The sequence below is a fragment of the Wasmannia auropunctata genome, unplaced genomic scaffold (assembly GCF_000956235.1).
Source record: "Wasmannia auropunctata unplaced genomic scaffold, wasmannia.A_1.0 LD335996.1, whole genome shotgun sequence".
In the NCBI taxonomy this organism is placed as follows: Eukaryota; Metazoa; Arthropoda; class Insecta; order Hymenoptera; family Formicidae; genus Wasmannia; species Wasmannia auropunctata.
Window position 1 is genome coordinate 1773788 of NW_012026894.1, and position 17290 is coordinate 1791077.

At 42.6% G+C, this 17290-nt stretch overlaps 2 protein-coding genes across 6 annotated transcripts; both read right to left on the reverse strand.

The window, feature by feature from the left end:
- Positions 1-11800: 11800 nt before the first annotated feature.
- Positions 11801-12622, reverse strand: LOC105453663. 4 transcript variants are annotated; one of them, XR_974897.1, is made up of 3 exons: positions 12462-12622; positions 12145-12398; positions 11801-12084 (listed from the first exon to the last, which is right to left on the reverse strand). XR_974897.1 is itself a non-coding variant. In XM_011695806.1 (3 exons), exons 1-3 carry the CDS (start codon positions 12498-12500, stop codon positions 11912-11914), a joined length of 312 nt encoding a protein of 103 aa, XP_011694108.1. In that variant the 5' UTR covers positions 12501-12622; the 3' UTR covers positions 11801-11911. The 4 variants fall into 4 exon arrangements, 3 of the variants coding, with proteins under 3 accessions (XP_011694108.1, XP_011694107.1, XP_011694106.1); XM_011695806.1 differs by having other exon boundaries at positions 12286-12398; positions 12475-12622; XM_011695805.1 differs by having other exon boundaries at positions 12286-12398; positions 12466-12622.
- A 2237-nt stretch (positions 12623-14859) lies between these two features.
- LOC105453662 lies at positions 14860-15697 on the reverse strand. 2 transcript variants are annotated; one of them, XM_011695802.1, is made up of 2 exons: positions 15445-15697; positions 14860-14946 (listed from the first exon to the last, which is right to left on the reverse strand). In XM_011695802.1, exons 1-2 carry the CDS (start codon positions 15694-15696, stop codon positions 14887-14889), a joined length of 312 nt encoding a protein of 103 aa, XP_011694104.1. In that variant the 5' UTR covers position 15697; the 3' UTR covers positions 14860-14886. The 2 variants fall into 2 exon arrangements, with proteins under 2 accessions (XP_011694104.1, XP_011694105.1); XM_011695803.1 differs by lacking the exon at positions 14860-14946 and adding an exon at positions 15281-15368.
- Positions 15698-17290: the final 1593 nt, after the last annotated feature.

The window sequence follows — 17290 nt, forward strand, 5'->3', positions numbered from 1 at the left end:
CATGTGCGCAAGCTTCCACGAGTAGGCCATAACGAGAAACGTTTACATATGTATACTACCGCGTTTATTTACGTCCATCGATGTGCAACAATGCCGCGCGCGTTAATTGCAGGTGCCGCGTAGACGTATTATACTCCGGCCGTAATATCGCCATCAACCGTGAAATGACGCCGCGCACCCGTCATTAATTTACAAAACGGTCATTAGAGCGTGCGACATACGAAGTAGCTTCTTCTGGATTTGGCCGCAGGGAGGGGAGGTGGTAGGGGGTGGGGGAGGGAGGAGGACGGTCGTTAAAAAATGTCTGATGAATATGCATAAGCCGACCGACCTTTAACGATCCGCCAAATTAGAATATACAACCTCGTGAAAGTTATGTAATTTCGTGTCCCTTGTAATTAGTGACTGTGTACTTCTCTCGCCGTCCGCCGACGGGGGTCGCTTTCCGAGGGCGCATATCTTTGCAAACATTATGGCGCGAAGAAAACGCGGCTATGGCGGTGAAGCCACCGACGACACGCTATTCACTGTTCACCGTGTGTCACTTATTTAACATCATATTTAAAAGTTACGCTAATGCCACGCTAATGTCCCCTCATTCTAAATAATGTCTAACTAGCGTTTTTATTATACTAATATCATCCGTATTTTTCCCTCGTTGCGTTGCATTACGTAAAATTAGCGACAAAAACGACGGGGGTCGCGCGTAGGGGGTCACGGGAGCAAGCGTTTTTCAAAAAATGTAAACCGGGATTTCAAGTTTCCGCGTTGGTCGTTTTTAGGCTGGCCGGCTGGTTTTAGGTCATGAAAGCGCGGAGCTGCGAAGCGATAAAAAATCGCGCGAATGGGACACAATGCGCGACAATGGATAGCTGGCGCTTTACTTTCGTTATTTTCCAACCATTTCCCTCTTCGGCGTCAAACATCCACACCATTATATAGGCGTTCTTTTACGTAAAACCAATCTGTAACGTATGATGCATTGCTCCGCTGCGCGCACACATGCCGCGGCCCCCAAAGTCCCTGATGTATGTGGAGCAGGGATGGCTCATTGGTCTATTTTAGGGAAACGGTTTCTGTCCCGGGGGTGTATTTCGCTTCTGCCGCGACCCAACCCAGGATGATATTGGATTCATCATTCAAACATCTTCAGAATCGCCCATCCGCGCCAGACTATACGACGAAATCAACATTTGTTTCGGAAGAATCAACCAGCCTGTATACGATCAAAAAACGCCTTCAAAATACGTCATGTTGCGTAATACTCGGAACTTTTAGAATATATATATATAGAAGAAAAAATTGTGTGAAATGAGTTAAATCGTGGATTAATATATATTTGTATGCGGCTTATTTTTAAAATCACAGTATGCTGTAAAAATAAAAAATAAAAAAGAATTTTCGATCAATCTGCCGTAAATACTGGAGGAACTCAGTGAATGCAACAAGGAGTGCTACTGCGGTGATTGGCTAAAAAGTGCTTCGACTAAAAGCAGCTAAGCAATCTGAAGATTGGGAAGGTTAAAACTCGACCTTACCGCCCACCGATGCTCGCCGTTACGTTCTATAAAAGTGCGTTGTAAGAGCCCTCGAGGTATATACTTTTCTTGAACGCGGCACTCCTGAGGGAAAATTCTACGATTTTCTCGATAGTTGGTTACTAGCTTTCTATCTCGTCCAGGGAGAGAACGTTTACCGTTTCTTTTAATTTCCCGACGCGGTGAAGTTGAAAAAAGTAAGGCGCGCCGTCCAAACGTCATTATACGTATATCTTAAATAAGGTTGAGCATATCCAGCGATAAGTTGCGTTACAATCTTTCTACGTTACTATGTCTCTTGTAAAATAATTCTCCAAAGGCCACTGTCCGTTCATAAGTCTTCTTCATGCAAAGAAAATATATCGTATTCCGCACATAATCGGGAAATAAAGTTGGAGCTTTAACGAATCAACGTTGACAGTTTCATTCGTGAATCACTGCCTTGAAAGCGTGAAACTGTTTCACGAAAAATACATCTGGCAATAGTGGATAAATAGACAGATAAACAGCAATGTATGAACGGGCTGTAAAAGGAATATTCGCGCACGGTTTCTAACGCGTTGCCTTTCACGCGCGCCAACGCAAAAGTTACGCGATAAAAACGGAAAAGTGATACCTGGTTGTTTCAATTTTGTATCACGCGTCTGTTGATTCCTGACATCTTGCGTATAATATTAGCGCCAATTATTTTTCTGCGATCAACACTCTAATTAGAACTCGGTACCACTCGCGCCGGTCGCTAATTATCCCGCGCACAAATTACAGCGTAATCTCTCTTTCAGAGATATACCGAAATAAACGAAATAACTTTGAGCTGCGTGTACGGTTTTCGTATCTGTATTCAGTCTCGCAAAGTCTTTCAAAGGCCGCTGATTGCTAATGTCGGAACATCCGAAGCGGCGATCCATGAAACGGCATACCCCGGCGTACCACCTTCTTAATGATACACCGGTCCCATTGGATGCGCGTATTTTTCTGGCGGCGCATTGCCAACGATTCATTAATTGCTGACCTTGTTAGCGTAGCATTGTGAAACGATGGTCCCGCGGCGGTGCTTGAGCGGCGCCCGCGGGAGTAACCGGGAGCGCGACCGTGAGACAAAGAGGGTGCAGTGACGAGGGAAGCGATGTGAGAGAGAGAAAGAGAGAGGGGGGGGGGAGAGAGAGCCTGGCATTGTCATGCATTCAGAGCCTCGCCATATAATAATGCCTGGCTCCTTTGTCGCTTATACTCGCCCCTGTTTTCCGCCGCGCTCTACTCACGACCGCCGACGAACATTGCCCCGTGTTCGCCCGTATTTCCGCGGTGGCACCTCGTTTACTTTCTTATCGTCCTCCCGATATTGAAAAGTACAAGTTGATCCAAGCTATGTGTATCTTAATCGTTGACTAATTCGAAAAACGGTTTAATTATGAATCGAGACTCTAAAATTTAAGAATCTTTTGCTAATTCAGTCTTACAACTATCTAGGCAAATATCTTAAATACCCCAGTGGTGTTCTATATATAGATATATTTTCCTTCTTTCTGTCCGTGCAAGCAAGAATAACATTATTCCAGTACCCGCGGGTATTGGATTGATCACATAAATTTTTGCCGCTCCTCCCTAATGATAACAGGATTACGGAGAAGCAGCTTTTTAATCCTATTTTCTTATCAGTTTCGGGGATCATCCACACGAAGTTAATCAATACTACGCGTTCTCGCGACGTCATAAAAACATCCCTTCCGCTATCCAAACAATCGATGGGCCGTTAATCCAATCTATCGCCCTTTACTGTTCACGTCATAACTAAGTCCCTTTTCGTGAATACAATCGTTCCTCCTTTACGATAAAAAAAAAAATGTGTCACTCTGATCAACGGCGGAAGTGATAGTCGTAAAAATCTGCCCATTACCAACTTGCCGCATCACAGTAGCGTGAAATACCTTTTTGCAATTTGTATCTCACCGCGCGCCGAAAAAGAGATGAACGCGAAGGTGGTGCGGAAGATAGGAAAGGGGGCGGCAGGTGAAGATGGCTATGAAGGTGAAGAAGGCGGTGGTGGGCCGTGTTCGGATGTTGGAGCGACTGCCGTGCTCTGACGAGGGACAACTGGGCCAATCGATACCGCAGCCGGTGGTGGCTGCCACGATGCGAGAGCGAGCGGGATAGCGCGAGGGAACGGAGGGCGCAAGGTGGCGCGGCAGGGGGTTGCGCGGGTACGACGGCAGGGAAGACGGTAGGTCGATGGGGGTTGCGGGAGCGGCGGGAGTACGATGGTGCGAGAGCGAGAGGAGAACGCGAGCGAGGGGACAGGGCAGAGAGGTGGCTGGCGGATGGGATGTCGCGGGGGTGGCAGTCGGCGTGCCACCCCCGCGCCGACCACCGACGCCCCTCCCGTCGCGGATGGCGCCACGATCGCCGACATCCTCTTCGTGTAGCGTGGCTGCTGTCGGCCTCTCCGAATGCGCGACCGACACTCTGCGCAGAATCGGCTTGCGGAGGAGCGTTGTGCCACAATGTTATCGGGCTTGTCGTTTTACTCCGTGTCCCCATTGTTGTTGATTTCGTTGGGCCGGTAGAAAAAAAAGGGGAAGAAAAACGAGTGGGCGGGAGAGGGTGCAGTGCGTGAGACACGTCGGTCAAGGGTGAGACGCACTCGCCGTTTCTTCCGAGGGCAGAATCGCACCGCATCATCGACGTTTCCGTCGTGACCATCCGTTGGCGCTACCTTCTGGACCAATTGTCCCTCTGTCATAACCTTGAATCGGGTCAACGTCTCAGCGAGATATCGGCAAGTGCCATAATCATCCGAGAAATCATCATTCTTCGCGCTTCCAAGATTCGCGTCACGTGAAGCGGAGAACTCGATGAATTATACACTGTGAGATACCTGGAGACTTTCTTGGTACAAAAATCTATGTAATCTCTCGGTGATCGTAGAGATAACGGAAACACAAGAAAATTGCGGAGTAATTAGTTTTATGCGTTGAAGCCTTCGTAGCGCAGGATTCTCGTAGCCACGCGTACAGCAGTCAGGGTGCTAAATCATGGCGCGAAATGCGAAAGGTGAACGCCCGCGCCCGAATTCGCGCATAGAGTGAGCTTTTTCTTGTCGAGTGCGCGCTTGGACGATCGCGTAACACTCGTCGTGTTCTCTCTCTTACGGACATCGACCTTGTCGCGCGTTCACGTGGATTCCGCCATTTTCCAAGGGACATTCTCGCCCACGGAGGTGATCGGACCGTCGTACGCGTGTGCACGCGTGCACAGTGCACACACGTCTACGCGAATCTGCGCACGGCCAAACTTGTAGGAACAATACCGTGCCGGAAGTGGCGAATGGGTGGCCTGCGCGACTGTTTGAGATGGAAGTGAGTAATAGCAGAGTAAAGTGACCGCTGTATTGGTCGTGATGATCATCGTACGGCCATAAACTGTCGCCCGTGTGATTCAATTGCTACCGCAAGCCGACCCAGCACAGCAACGATGCATCACTACTACACGCAAGAAGATATAGATCGTGTTGGTACGTACGGAATAAAGAGGATGCTTGCGTAGAATGCGGCAACAACCGCGTCAAATTAACTTTGAGCAAAGTAGAAGCAAAAATTTCGATAGTTAACAACATATAGTATATTACAACTTTCCACACACAATTTATGAACTTTCATGTTTGTCGTTATAATTATGATTTTTATAATGATGTTATTGTATATGAATTACCATGACTTACACGTGACTCTTTCCATAATGTTAAAGATTGTATCTAAATTGAACAATTTTGATAGAGGATTCTTCTATATATTCAATTGGAGAACATGACTTGGATTAAACATGTAATTTTCCAAAACTGCACACACCTGCAAAGTTCACTTGACACGCTTGAATATCGTAATCTGCATTGCAGATCCGATCGATAACACCGGGGAATTATCAGTCAAAACAAAATTTCATTTTGCTCTAAGGCATACGTGTTACTGCATTATATTGTGGTTTCTACATGTTCAATTTTTAATTGTACTTTTATTGCGAGATTTGTAACAATTAAACTGAAATAAGAGACATTTCCATAATATAAATAAGCTCACAGTTAATTTATAACGTATAGTAACGCTTATAACATTGCCTAATATATTTGACGAGGAATATATTCGTTCTTTTTGTTACGGGAAAGCATGCAGACGCTATTCTTAACGTTAACGTGCCTATTTGGCAAATGTATGCAAGTTAGATCCCAGGCGTACCGGGTGCCCCTTGTATTCAGAATTATATTAGGTCCTTCGGGCTTTCCGCGCTAGTCTTACTCGGAATTTAAATTGGACCAGATACGTTACGGGCGAAATGAGGGAATGAAATAAAACCTTTAGTACTTCAGTACTATTTCTAAAGCAAAAACTTCGAAACCACACTTTGACTTAAACGATTTGGTCCTAGGGATTGCGCTATAAACACTAATTGTTCATTTTTTAGTAGACCGTTTTTAGTATATAAACATTAATACATTCTATGTTATTATATTAGATTTAATATTTTAGCGTGATAATTATATTATCACGCTAAAATATTAAATAGCGTGTTATTATATTAGATTTAATATTTTAGCGTTTAATAGTTTAGACATAATTAAAAAGAGGAACACACATTCGATAATTTATTGATCTATCTTTCGACGGTAACATTTCCTAAAACCGACAAAGATTCTTAAATATTTGATGCAAAATTTATGATATACATATAGTTGGGTGATTAAAACAAAAACTTACTGCCATTCGCTCGCAAAGTTGGATTGTTAAATAAGTTATTCGCATCCTTTCTCATGCGCTTTACATTAGTTCCGCTAACCAGAATGGACCGCAAACGTGCGGACGTAGATGACAAAACTATGGCGATATCATTGGACTCGCGAACTCGAGAAACAATGCGGGGGCGAAAGTGTAGGGCACATTGTGCATTGTCCGTACGGCCGACCGACGCACGTATTCCCGGAGCCCGTGGCGCATTGTGCCTTAAGACCGTAGCTCGTAAGCAAATTAGAATGGTGCACGTGGCTCGCATAAGTCGACCCACTGTCTGCCTGCGTGTAGGATATGTCGGGGTGGATTTGTACGTCGATGACCCCTTTCCCCGCATACGTCGTACGTACTTTCCGCGCCCGATGCCGATGGGGGTTTTCCTCCTCCTCGGCTATCCAAAGGGGCACGGGCGCATCGGCAATTACGCCACTTTATTGCTAGGGTTACGTGTCGCGCCTGGAATTAATGCAATCTCGTGGAGGGATGCGGAATTCAGCTGCGTTTTTCATGGTGTAAACGTTTTCACGGCCGCGAGGCGACTCGAGACGAAATCGAGGCATGGACCACCCGCGTCGACGATCCGCATCTGCAATATGTCGCGTCTAATTGAATTCAGGAAAATCGATTGGACCCGCTTATTGCTTAGCAGGGTGGTATCTAAAGGAAAAATATAAAAGGGAACTGTGGAAAAGCTACTCGAATCTTTTAATAGTGTAGATGTGCGAGCATCTTACATTTTTTTAAATAATTTTTTTTGTAAAATATAAGAGTATATTTAAAATTATTTACATTTATTGTAAATAATTATAAGTAATTATTTTATGACATCGGGATATTATATGACTGCATATCTATCTACGATTAAGAATGATATGCCAAGGATGGAATAAAACGAATAAAAGAGGATAAATATTCTGCGCGAAAGAAAGAATAGATCTCTTATCTAAAATGGAATTATATTCGATAAAAGTTGCGTAAATACATTATAGATAGTATGATTTGCCCTTATTTATTCTGTCAAGATAAAGTGAGTACCGCTATCATTATAAACATATATATTCGTGCTCTATCATGATCCAATTTGTTAACAGCAGTATGCCACAGAATAAAAAATCCGTACTCTTTATCACACTTGGATTGTACGCGAATTCAATATATATGTTATATTTGCAACTTATATAATTAAAATCTTTATTTTGAATTTATAAATCCAATAAAATATGTTATAAAATCTAATTAATTTATTTGTTATATATATATTTATTATATATTGTTATATATAATAAATGAGATACGAATAACGTATTAATTGTTTATTCTATTTTACAGTTTATATTATATTATTTTGTAATGATATTTACTATAAAAATTTTAGAAAAATTGTTAAAATAATATAAAAATATATGAAATAAGTCACATGAGGGGGAACAAAAAATAGAGCAGTCCGAGTGTCGATGAGAGCATTAATGGCTAACAGTGCAGCCATCAGCGGACAGGAAGCTTCACATTGATCGTTCTACATTCACTTCGGCAAACAACCATGGCAGTCTGTCGGTGAGCGTCGAATAATTCGCTGCCCCTACTGCCTGTCTAAGCGACACAACACGGTCGAAAAGTTTCGGACAAGGCAACTCCGACGTTTAGCCCAAAAAGCGGTGCTTACGGGCGAACTCGGCGAACGACGAACATGTTCGGAATTCTCTCTTCATAACGCAATACGTCACGACCTTCCCGACGAACAATGCGCAAACACGCGATAAACAATTTGTTCGATCGTCTCAGTTGGCACGAAAAATCATATTATATACAATTTAAAACTCGCGAATCCTAAAGACGCGACGGTGAAATTTTTATTTCATTGTTTTTTTTTTGTTTCTTTTTAGCTGAATTCAAACGAGAACGGAATTACGGAATAGACGAAACGTTGGAGTACCGACCCTTTATTAACACCAAGCAATTAACGTTTTTAGAGAAAGCCAATGAGCGCTTATGTGGGTCGCCGAGATGAAAAGGCAATTGCACGCCCCTTCGCAGCCGTTATTTCATTGGGCGAGGTCGTAAATAAAAACGCGCCAACCCGTTTCTCCCCGACTTCGTCTTCGCGTCCCACATAGTCGCACCACTGCAACTATAACTGTAGCAGAAGTGCTGGTGTTTGGTGGGACGGGGTCGAGGATGCTAAAGTGGAGTCTTTCAATTCGCATCCCTCCCTCAAGCTCGATCTCTCTTCTGTCTCCGTGCCGCACGTTGTGCAGCGTTGGTAGAATTCATCTTGGCAAACAAAAATCATATTGCATATATTTGTCGTCTATTATATGAACTTTGCAAATCCGCGCTAGAGGATAGTCGATGAAACGTGAATATTGAAACACAGAAGCATATTTTGTGAAAGCATATTAATCGACGAGAGTTAAATGACGGCTGTTATATATGATTTTTTTTAGTTTTCAAAACTTCATTGCGTTGAAAATGTTTTTTTTTTTTAAATAAAGCTTACTTGCGTGTTGGAATTCGCTGCACGATAAAGTTTTATCAGTTAGTTTTTTGAAATTTAATTTATCTGAATATAATTGTATAAGTCTCTTCGATATTAAATAACTTTATAATTAAAACTTATTTAAATTTTTAGAGAAAAATTAAAGCTTTAATTATAAAGTACATCTTCGCTATTAATCCCTACGTTTCCCGACCACCCTGTATATACGCATATTCGCGTTACGATCAATACGTGCGTGCGGTTTAGGAAGATGATAGGAATTATCCTCTGCATTATATATACTTAGACAACATGTTACTGTAATATAACTACGTTAAGCAGTAACTACATCGCTTGTTTTTTGGGCATGTAGAATGCAAACTAACTTAATCTACCCTGTTAGATAAAGTAGTTATATCCAGTATCTCGTCAGACATTGCATTTATTGGATATTAAATTGATCCATTCAATCGAACAAAATTATTCGCGTGTATTTCGACGTTCTATAATTTACTGCTATAATTCGCGCATTAGATACAATTTTGTACACATTAAATATAAAAAGTAACAGTTTATAAAATTGCTACAATTATTAATGATTGTTAATGATTATTAATAATTATTGTATTTTACATTAAATTACAATTAAATATAAAAAGTAATAGCTTATAAAATTTCTACAATTATTAATGATTGTATTATATTTGAAAGTTTCTTAAACTTTAAGTTAATTTCTAAAATACATAAAATTTACCCGTGTTATGTGATTTTTTAAATAATAATCATTATCTTTCATTATATATCTGTTTGATTTTTGGAGTAGAATTCTGCTACGTAATAATTGAATTACGCAACGCGTGTTTAATCCGATATATAAGCCGATTTTATGTCAAATGATGGTGATAACAGAAAATATTTTATACATACGTTTTCTTTTTAAACGTTTAACGAATGTGGCATTTGAACGTTGTCTTTTATTTTTTTGCTTTATTAATGAAATATATTAACTCTTCTCCTCCCCCCAATCACGATCTTCTGCACGACTTCCTGTAGGCCAATAGCGACCCGAAAGGAAAGCGAAAGCTTTAATGCAGAAAACTGTTTAACTCAATTTCCTGTAAAATGGTTGGCGCTAATAAGATTCATGCGGAACAAAAGCGCTAACGTAAAACAGGTTACGTGACGCAAATGCACAATTCTCCGGCAGCCGTTCTGCGAAAAGCGTGCAACAATCCCCCTGGTCACTCGAATTTAGTCAGATACGAGAAATTCGGCTGGCCGTAATGCACACCGACACTACCGTGAAACTGAATTTAACGCGCTACGTATCAATTCTTTCGCTGCAATTTCGTTGTAATTTTGCCTACTCTGGCCGATGCGTTACCCGTCCCTCTCGGTTAAAGCATTACCGGATAATTACGCCATTAGCGCGATGATATTGCCCGTTCAAAGTGAAATTAAATATGTTAATTTGCCGCGTTACGTAAATTATTACCTTTAAAAGAAAAATTTAATAGCGTAAAAAAATTTTATCCGAGATCGGTATTACGTATTCTGCGGAGATTTTAAAACATCCCATCATTACTCATCGCTCGCTCATCATTTTTAAAATTAACCTATCACACCAATCAAATGAGACAAGACGCTGAGAATACAGAAGTAATCTGGACACCGGCCAGAAGCTAATTCCCGCAATTTAAGTTGATGAAGAAGACGAGACCATTTGCGAAGCTCAAACTTCTTCTTCCATTTCTATTTTTACGTGATACACTATAGCGAATGATAGATACCGATGTCTATATATTTGTCATTTATGCAAATGCAATTGTATGTCGACATTTACAAAAAAAATCACATGAATTATATTAACCAATGTTTAGCAAATGACTTTCTTAATCTGAAAAAAAAAACTGAAAAATCTGGAAAATATGTGATAACGAAAACTTGGCGAAATAATGTCTATTGAAATTTCATGACAAGTTATATCTCAAGACAATAAAAGAATCTCTTGTTTTTCATATATGTTTAGAAAATTCGAATTTGAAACAGTCCGATTATATCAAGAATACCTTAAATGACTTTGACCAGCTTTATTGATTCATGTTGGTACGTGGACGTATTTGAAGCGCAGGCAATCGCAAATGTTTACCTCTCACGAACACAGAATGCAGGATCAGAGTCAACCAATTATTTCGAGGCACGAACGTCTAGACCAACGCATATCGATCCGTCTCGAGTCTACGGAGATCCGTCAACGGATCCTGTCCTAATAAACATTCATTACCCGCCAAGCCGAGATCAACCCTCTAGATATTGGCAACACCGATGGTTTATACAAGATAGTACAGATCATAAGGAGAATAACTGAGCACTTGTATCGACCATGACATCAATATTTATTTCCTTATTGATTATTCCTTATATTGCATTATTTCATAATTATGTGCGAAACGAAATACAATAATTATGTCACGACGTTATGTAACGATACGCAAGAAATTGTTATCTGTTAAATATAAATCAAGAGATTTCTTGCCCGATTTTGCTTTATTCATCATGAATACATAAAAATAACGTTTTAATAAAAATATACTTGATAAAGCAAAATAATGAAATTTATAAACATCGCGATAAATATTGCTGATGCTTTCTTTTGTGTATTATGATCTCAGAGAGCGATCGATGACGCATGTCATGACTTCACCAAACATTCATTAGTGATCCGAGTATGCCCGCGAGATGTTTGCAAGAGCAGAGGTTTGATCAGGACAAGTCGAGATTGCTCAAAGCAAAACGATAAATTCGCTTCTTCGAAGATCGAGGCGCTGTGATGGAGAACTTCGTTGTAAATGATGACAGACGACATCATGAATGAAAAACATATCGAAAGAGAAAATAATCTCGAAGACAATTTTTCGAATGTGATATTGCTCTACGTGAAATCTTTCTTCGTGAATTCGAAGCTCGAACTAGATTATTATGTTCCATACGATTTCAAGCAATAAAAGTTGATGCAACGACGGCGGATTTATTATTTATCGGACTCGATACTGTCGAAGCGCAATTTTAACGAAATAACAGCGTATTAAAGAACATGAAACGTGACGGTTCACGATTATTTACAATTCCATTCTTGTATTGCCGTGAAGAGTAAATTTTGATGTCGCACGCCGCGCCAAGAATGCGATTCTCGAGAGTATGCAGTTCCTGTCGTTCATCGCGTGATATCTTGCAAGTATTATTTCCTTGTTGAAAACACAACGCGGACAGTCCGCTGGCACGTGTATGACATCTGGAATGAAAGCAATAATGACGGCCGCATCTATTGGCGTATCATCGAACGTCCGCGGACCTGCGATCGCGTGGGCGCTGTTGTCGTCCGAGCAATGATGTACGCGGCATTACACGAAGTAGAGGTGTTAACAGTAATAACACATTGGCGGGATCTATAAGAGCTGATCAGAATTCTCGGGCACGCATCCCCCTGGATTACCTTCGACGGCCAGCGTCCCCGTGGGTTGGCGTTCGTAACGTTGCACAATGTGCCGACAGTTTGTCCGCGTCTCCCCCTCCGCCGAAGTATCCCTCGCCCGATCGAGAGACAGGCTATCGGAAATTGTCCCACATCGCCATTATCGTTAATCAACCCTTATGTTTACGCACACTTACCCACCGTCCGTACCTCACTCGCACCTCTTGATTATACATCAGTTAAGTGTCGAGAAATGCGTGTGTACATATACATACGCTTCGCTTTATGGTCGCGAAATAAAGAGTAGAGCGAACATTACGACATTTCTCGTGATTCATAACCACTATTTTGTTTTATCTGCGTACACGACTTACGCTTTGTTTGCGCGCGACTCTGATCATTCGATAAGTCGACCAGTACATTACGATATCGAGTTTCGAATCAGGCCTTTTACCAGCGAAAATCGACATTGTCGGTGTAATATTCTCTTATTCTCGCATGCAGCAAACTGTCTTTAGCGAAACACGAAATATGCACCTTCTCCGCGGCTGAATCTCCCGGGCTCAATTTTTGGAAATATTGTCTTCGGCATTCGTGATACTTTACTTTCGTAAAGAATCGAGCGTTCTCGCGAAGCCGTTTGATCGCGACTGCAAGGACGTCTGGACGTTTATGGTTTATGACTCTCAGTATACAGTTATACGCTTTGGCGATATAAGAATGTATGTTGCAACACGCGGCATCGGAAAGCGGAGTGAATGAAAAAACTTACGACTTGCGCGGACAGATGATAGATGATTGCGCGGAACACGTAGTAGAACCGAGCTCAATCTTCTGGCCCGAGAGCGAAACAATACGGACGGCTGGTCTGCGATGCGGGAGAAATTAAAAAGTTATTCCCTTGATTTTTCGCATAACGCGAAGCGATAGAGCGCGAGTCATTGATCTTACCCGAGAAACAAAACATATTTCTCGCGTTCTCTCTCGTACGAGGATATAGCTTCATTTCGCGATATATCATAATCTCCGAGAATTCAACTGCGAGAGATGCGCGATATAAGAAAAAAAAAAGATAGGGAAAGTCGATCAAAGAACTGCATTAGACGTAGATCGCATGAACGATGCGACTTTAACTTATGACCGCGATGTTAAGCAACATGCAATTTATAAGGTCAAATGGGACATGAGTAATAAAACGCGGAAGGGTTGCACCGGTCTAGACCTGCGGGGGTATAGAGACCTAGAGTAGACGAGTTTTCGAAAGTGCGGACTCTGTGTGACACCGCACCTCCGGCGACACATATCGGGTATACGGTGGCACACGCGCACACTCGCGCGCGCACACCCTTATACAGTTGACATTCCGGAAAGACGGTACGCTCACCGTGGTGCACGTATACATATAAGATCGAGAAGACCTCCCGACGGAGAAAAAGGTAACCGTCGCGCTCCAGAGATTCCCTGGCCGACAGCCAAACACCCAACAACCAAGAAACCCTCAGACTCAACTGTATCCACTCCATCCAGGGACTTACGTACCTATCTCTGATCTTTTTCTCTTGTCTTTACGTGCCTTTCGCTCTTACCCCTCTTCGCGTCTCGCCACGCCTCGCCTCGACTCACCCTCAAATTCCATTTTCTAACTGTGTTTCTACCCCTTCTACGGCCACCAACTCACTGGCCCTTTTCGGCTGTCGCTCTAACTACGCCCTGTCACTCTCGCGCTATCGCTTTCGTTATCACTTTCGTTATCACTCTTGTCCTCCGTTGTCTTTCCCCCGAATTCGCCGGCATTTTGCAGCCGTCTTCGGCCCTGACGACCTCGTTCGATCGTCCCTACTCGACGTCCAGTTTTCCACTCGGAACATCGGCTCGCCGGTCTTCGTTAAGAGAGCCGTGTGCAGTGATTAAATAAAGAACAGGTCAGTCGACCGTGCGCCCTCGATTACGAGGTGGTGAAGCCCTTCCTTAATCCAGAGAATGCCACCCGATTTACTAAATTGCGCGCTTTTTGGCGAGTTGTTAGCTCGGCAGCGTCTCGAGCAGCGCGAGAAAAGATTATCGCGATGGGATTTACATTACTTACTTAATTTCGTTTACATAATTTCCAGTCTAGTTATCGTAACCGCGATAATGCTCGTTTCTCTTTGACGACGTCCTGACGGCGACGTATTTGGGTCGGCGGTGTTCTTACACGAGGATATTTCGCGCGAGCTTGTCTCTCTCGCGTAGCTCCCGGAGATATTTTGTCGTGCAGCGAATGGACCCTTGAAAGTAACGAAGTAACGCGATAAGAATTGCGACGCGGCAATAAAAACGACTTTAACCCTTAAATAACTGCCGTTCGAGGAGGGGGTGGGAGGCGGTCCGCGGCGCTCGCGAATCTCCGAGATGACATCAGGTAAAATCGGAGCACGTAGATAAAATCGGTATAGTCCATCGGCAAAATGCGAAAGTCACGTCATTAACCGACCAAGCGCATCGACCTAGTTGCTGCCGCGCCATTAGTAGATAATGACACTTTTTCGAGCAAAAGATGGGTCGGCCAGACTTCAGTTCACGTAGATAGAACGTAATCGATCGCTCCCGGTCGACGAGCGGCACGTTTCGGAGAGAATTTTTCTAAAATCGGCCCGAAACAAATACTAATGAAGGAAGACTTCGGAAGTATCTTCGAAGCGACTGTAAAAGAGGAATTGAAATCTCTCTTAAGGATCGCTACACGATAATGATCGCTCATTACTAACTTGATCGCATCGTTTGTCAAGCTTTCTTGGACAGGGATATTTAAGCTTATGCAAGAAAATTTTTTTGCCTTCCGCGCAAAGAAATATAGAAAGTCCAGATAATAGAAGATTGGTGAAATTGTATAGCAACTTCTTTACCAACAATAATGTCAAATAAATCGCATTTTATTTTATAAACAGTCATATCGCATTTGGAGAATATTTTTAATAATTTTGAAAAATGACATTGGCAGGCACATTAATTATAGAATTTATTTGAATTACAGGATTTTATTTATTATAAGTTTAGACATAGTTATCATTATGCCATTATCCTTCCACGAGAAGAAGAAAGTTCTTGCGTGCGTTGTCAGCGCACTTATAAAAGAAGAATTACTGTTTCCTTAGAGAAGTCAACATGAAAATACAGTAAATCCTTATACAACTGACTTACTCTCATTCCGATGGCATTGTCGGGGGATATGTTCGCTGCATTCGCTACGTTTGCATCTCGGCACGGCTTATTTCTTCCGAAAGTACCCCGACAGTGGCATGCGGCGCATCCCTTCGTGGGCGTTAATATTCTCGATGGGTGGTCCAGCGAGCCAGGAGCGTCGCTTTCGCCGAGAGGGTGGCTGCTAGAAAATATGCGAGATATCGGAGAACCCTCGATCAGTTGCGCCCACCTTCTCCGTGTTATCACCATGACTACCGGACGAAACAAACGGTAGCCGGCATGGCTGCTAAGCCTCGGCAGCCTGGCAACCAACCTCTCGCCCTGCGAGAATGAACCCGTCGCTTTGTGCTCCCAGCTGTCAGGACTCTCTCTCCGGCCGATAGAGGTTTCTATACCTGTACCTCTAGCCACCTACCAACGCGCGCGGTTCAACGGAATCGACTCATTCGCATCTGACACGCGCCAATTTATGCTCAGAATTACAAAGGAAACGTTACATCCTGTGTGCTGCGAGCGAGCCTTTGAGCTCGCAAGTGACGAATGGCAAGGCCGTGTCGATGACACAACGATTCCGATCCCGTTTCGCCAGATTTCGGTAGCAAATCCGATCTAAGATTCGGTTTGGATTGGTAGGGCTTATGATTGGCAGCAGTTACACGCGAACGCGTTTAGCTCTCTCTTTAGTGCGTACCTATGTCATCAAACGAATTGCCGCACGTCATCGAAGCACTTTGCATTAGAGCTACGATTAAACATTGGACAATTATAAGATTTAAATACAGATTTATTAAAAGATATATATATATATATATATATATATTGAAAAAAATCCAATGTCATGCCATAAATACATAAACACAGAAATCGGTATAAAACAATATAATGATGTTCCTTATCAGTGCGTAGTGAGTTATACTTAGAATCCAACGTATAAAGTAAAGATCCTCGGGGCGTAGACAGTGACAAATTGCTGCAGAAATAAGAGGGCGAAAGCGGTGGTTAGAAGAACCTTATGGACCAAAACCGATGTAGCGTCGGTATATCAAAGTAAACGAACGAACAAACTATCCTTGTTATTTTTTATTTTGTAACCGCTTCCTCCAGACTCACTCGCTAACTCCCATTATATTCTGCTTCGTTATTGATTCAATAGCCAATTTTCGCGCGTTGTGTGAAAATCTCTCTTCCAACGCAGAGAAGATATTCGTTTTACGTTACAATCGCCCGAAAAAAAAGAGCTTGTTATCGTTTCTGTTAAAAGATAGAATGCATCTTCCGCATGTTGATTATCTTTGTACGGAGTTATATCAATGGGGAGGAGATACTCTCACTGTAAATGCTTCGCGTGTTTATAACAAGAATCAACGGTACGCAATAAAAGCGCGTATACAACAGTTTAAATGTCCCGGAAGAATTCGTCGTCGATGACGTTTACGGACAAGAGAATATTAAGCATTATCCGATAAAGAGATTTAGCGATCTTGCGCTCGGCGAGACCGGGGCCGAGCGTCAGACGACTGCGGTCGATAGCAGGACGTCACTGACGGTTACATTAGTCATGAACGCATTAACTATACAGATAAAAGGAAGGCAGCTCGCGACGACCCATCAACTAGAATATGCATGACGCTACGAACCGACAGACCGGAGACCACGCACGGCGAACGAAGGCTAAATCGAATGGCAACGTCAGCCTGCCATCGGGCAGGAAAGAAAGTTTGAAAATTAATTATGCATGCGCGCGCGTCGCTACTCGTTGATGCCAGGACCTCCACCGAATTCGCTCCGACGATTGCACTTATCACTCTTCCGATTTGTCTGTTCGCGTAGTCCGCACATCTTC

Coding starts and splice junctions, on each gene's coding strand:
- LOC105453663 (XM_011695804.1), bottom strand. CDS start 12,500: ATGTATAATCAAGAGGTGCGAGTGAGGTACGGACGGTGG. Junction 12,399..12,461: donor GAGTGAGGTACGGACGGTGG/GTAAGTGTGCGT, acceptor AATTTCCGATAG/CCTGTCTCTCGATCGGGCGA. Junction 12,085..12,285: donor GGGGACGCTGGCCGTCGAAG/GTAATCCAGGGG, acceptor CTTTCATTCCAG/ATGTCATACACGTGCCAGCG.
- LOC105453662 (XM_011695802.1), bottom strand. CDS start 15,696: ATGGTGATAACACGGAGAAGGTGGGCGCAACTGATCGAGGGTTCTCCG. Junction 14,947..15,444: donor ACAATGCCATCGGAATGAGA/GTAAGTCAGTTG, acceptor CCTCTTTTACAG/TCGCTTCGAAGATACTTCCG.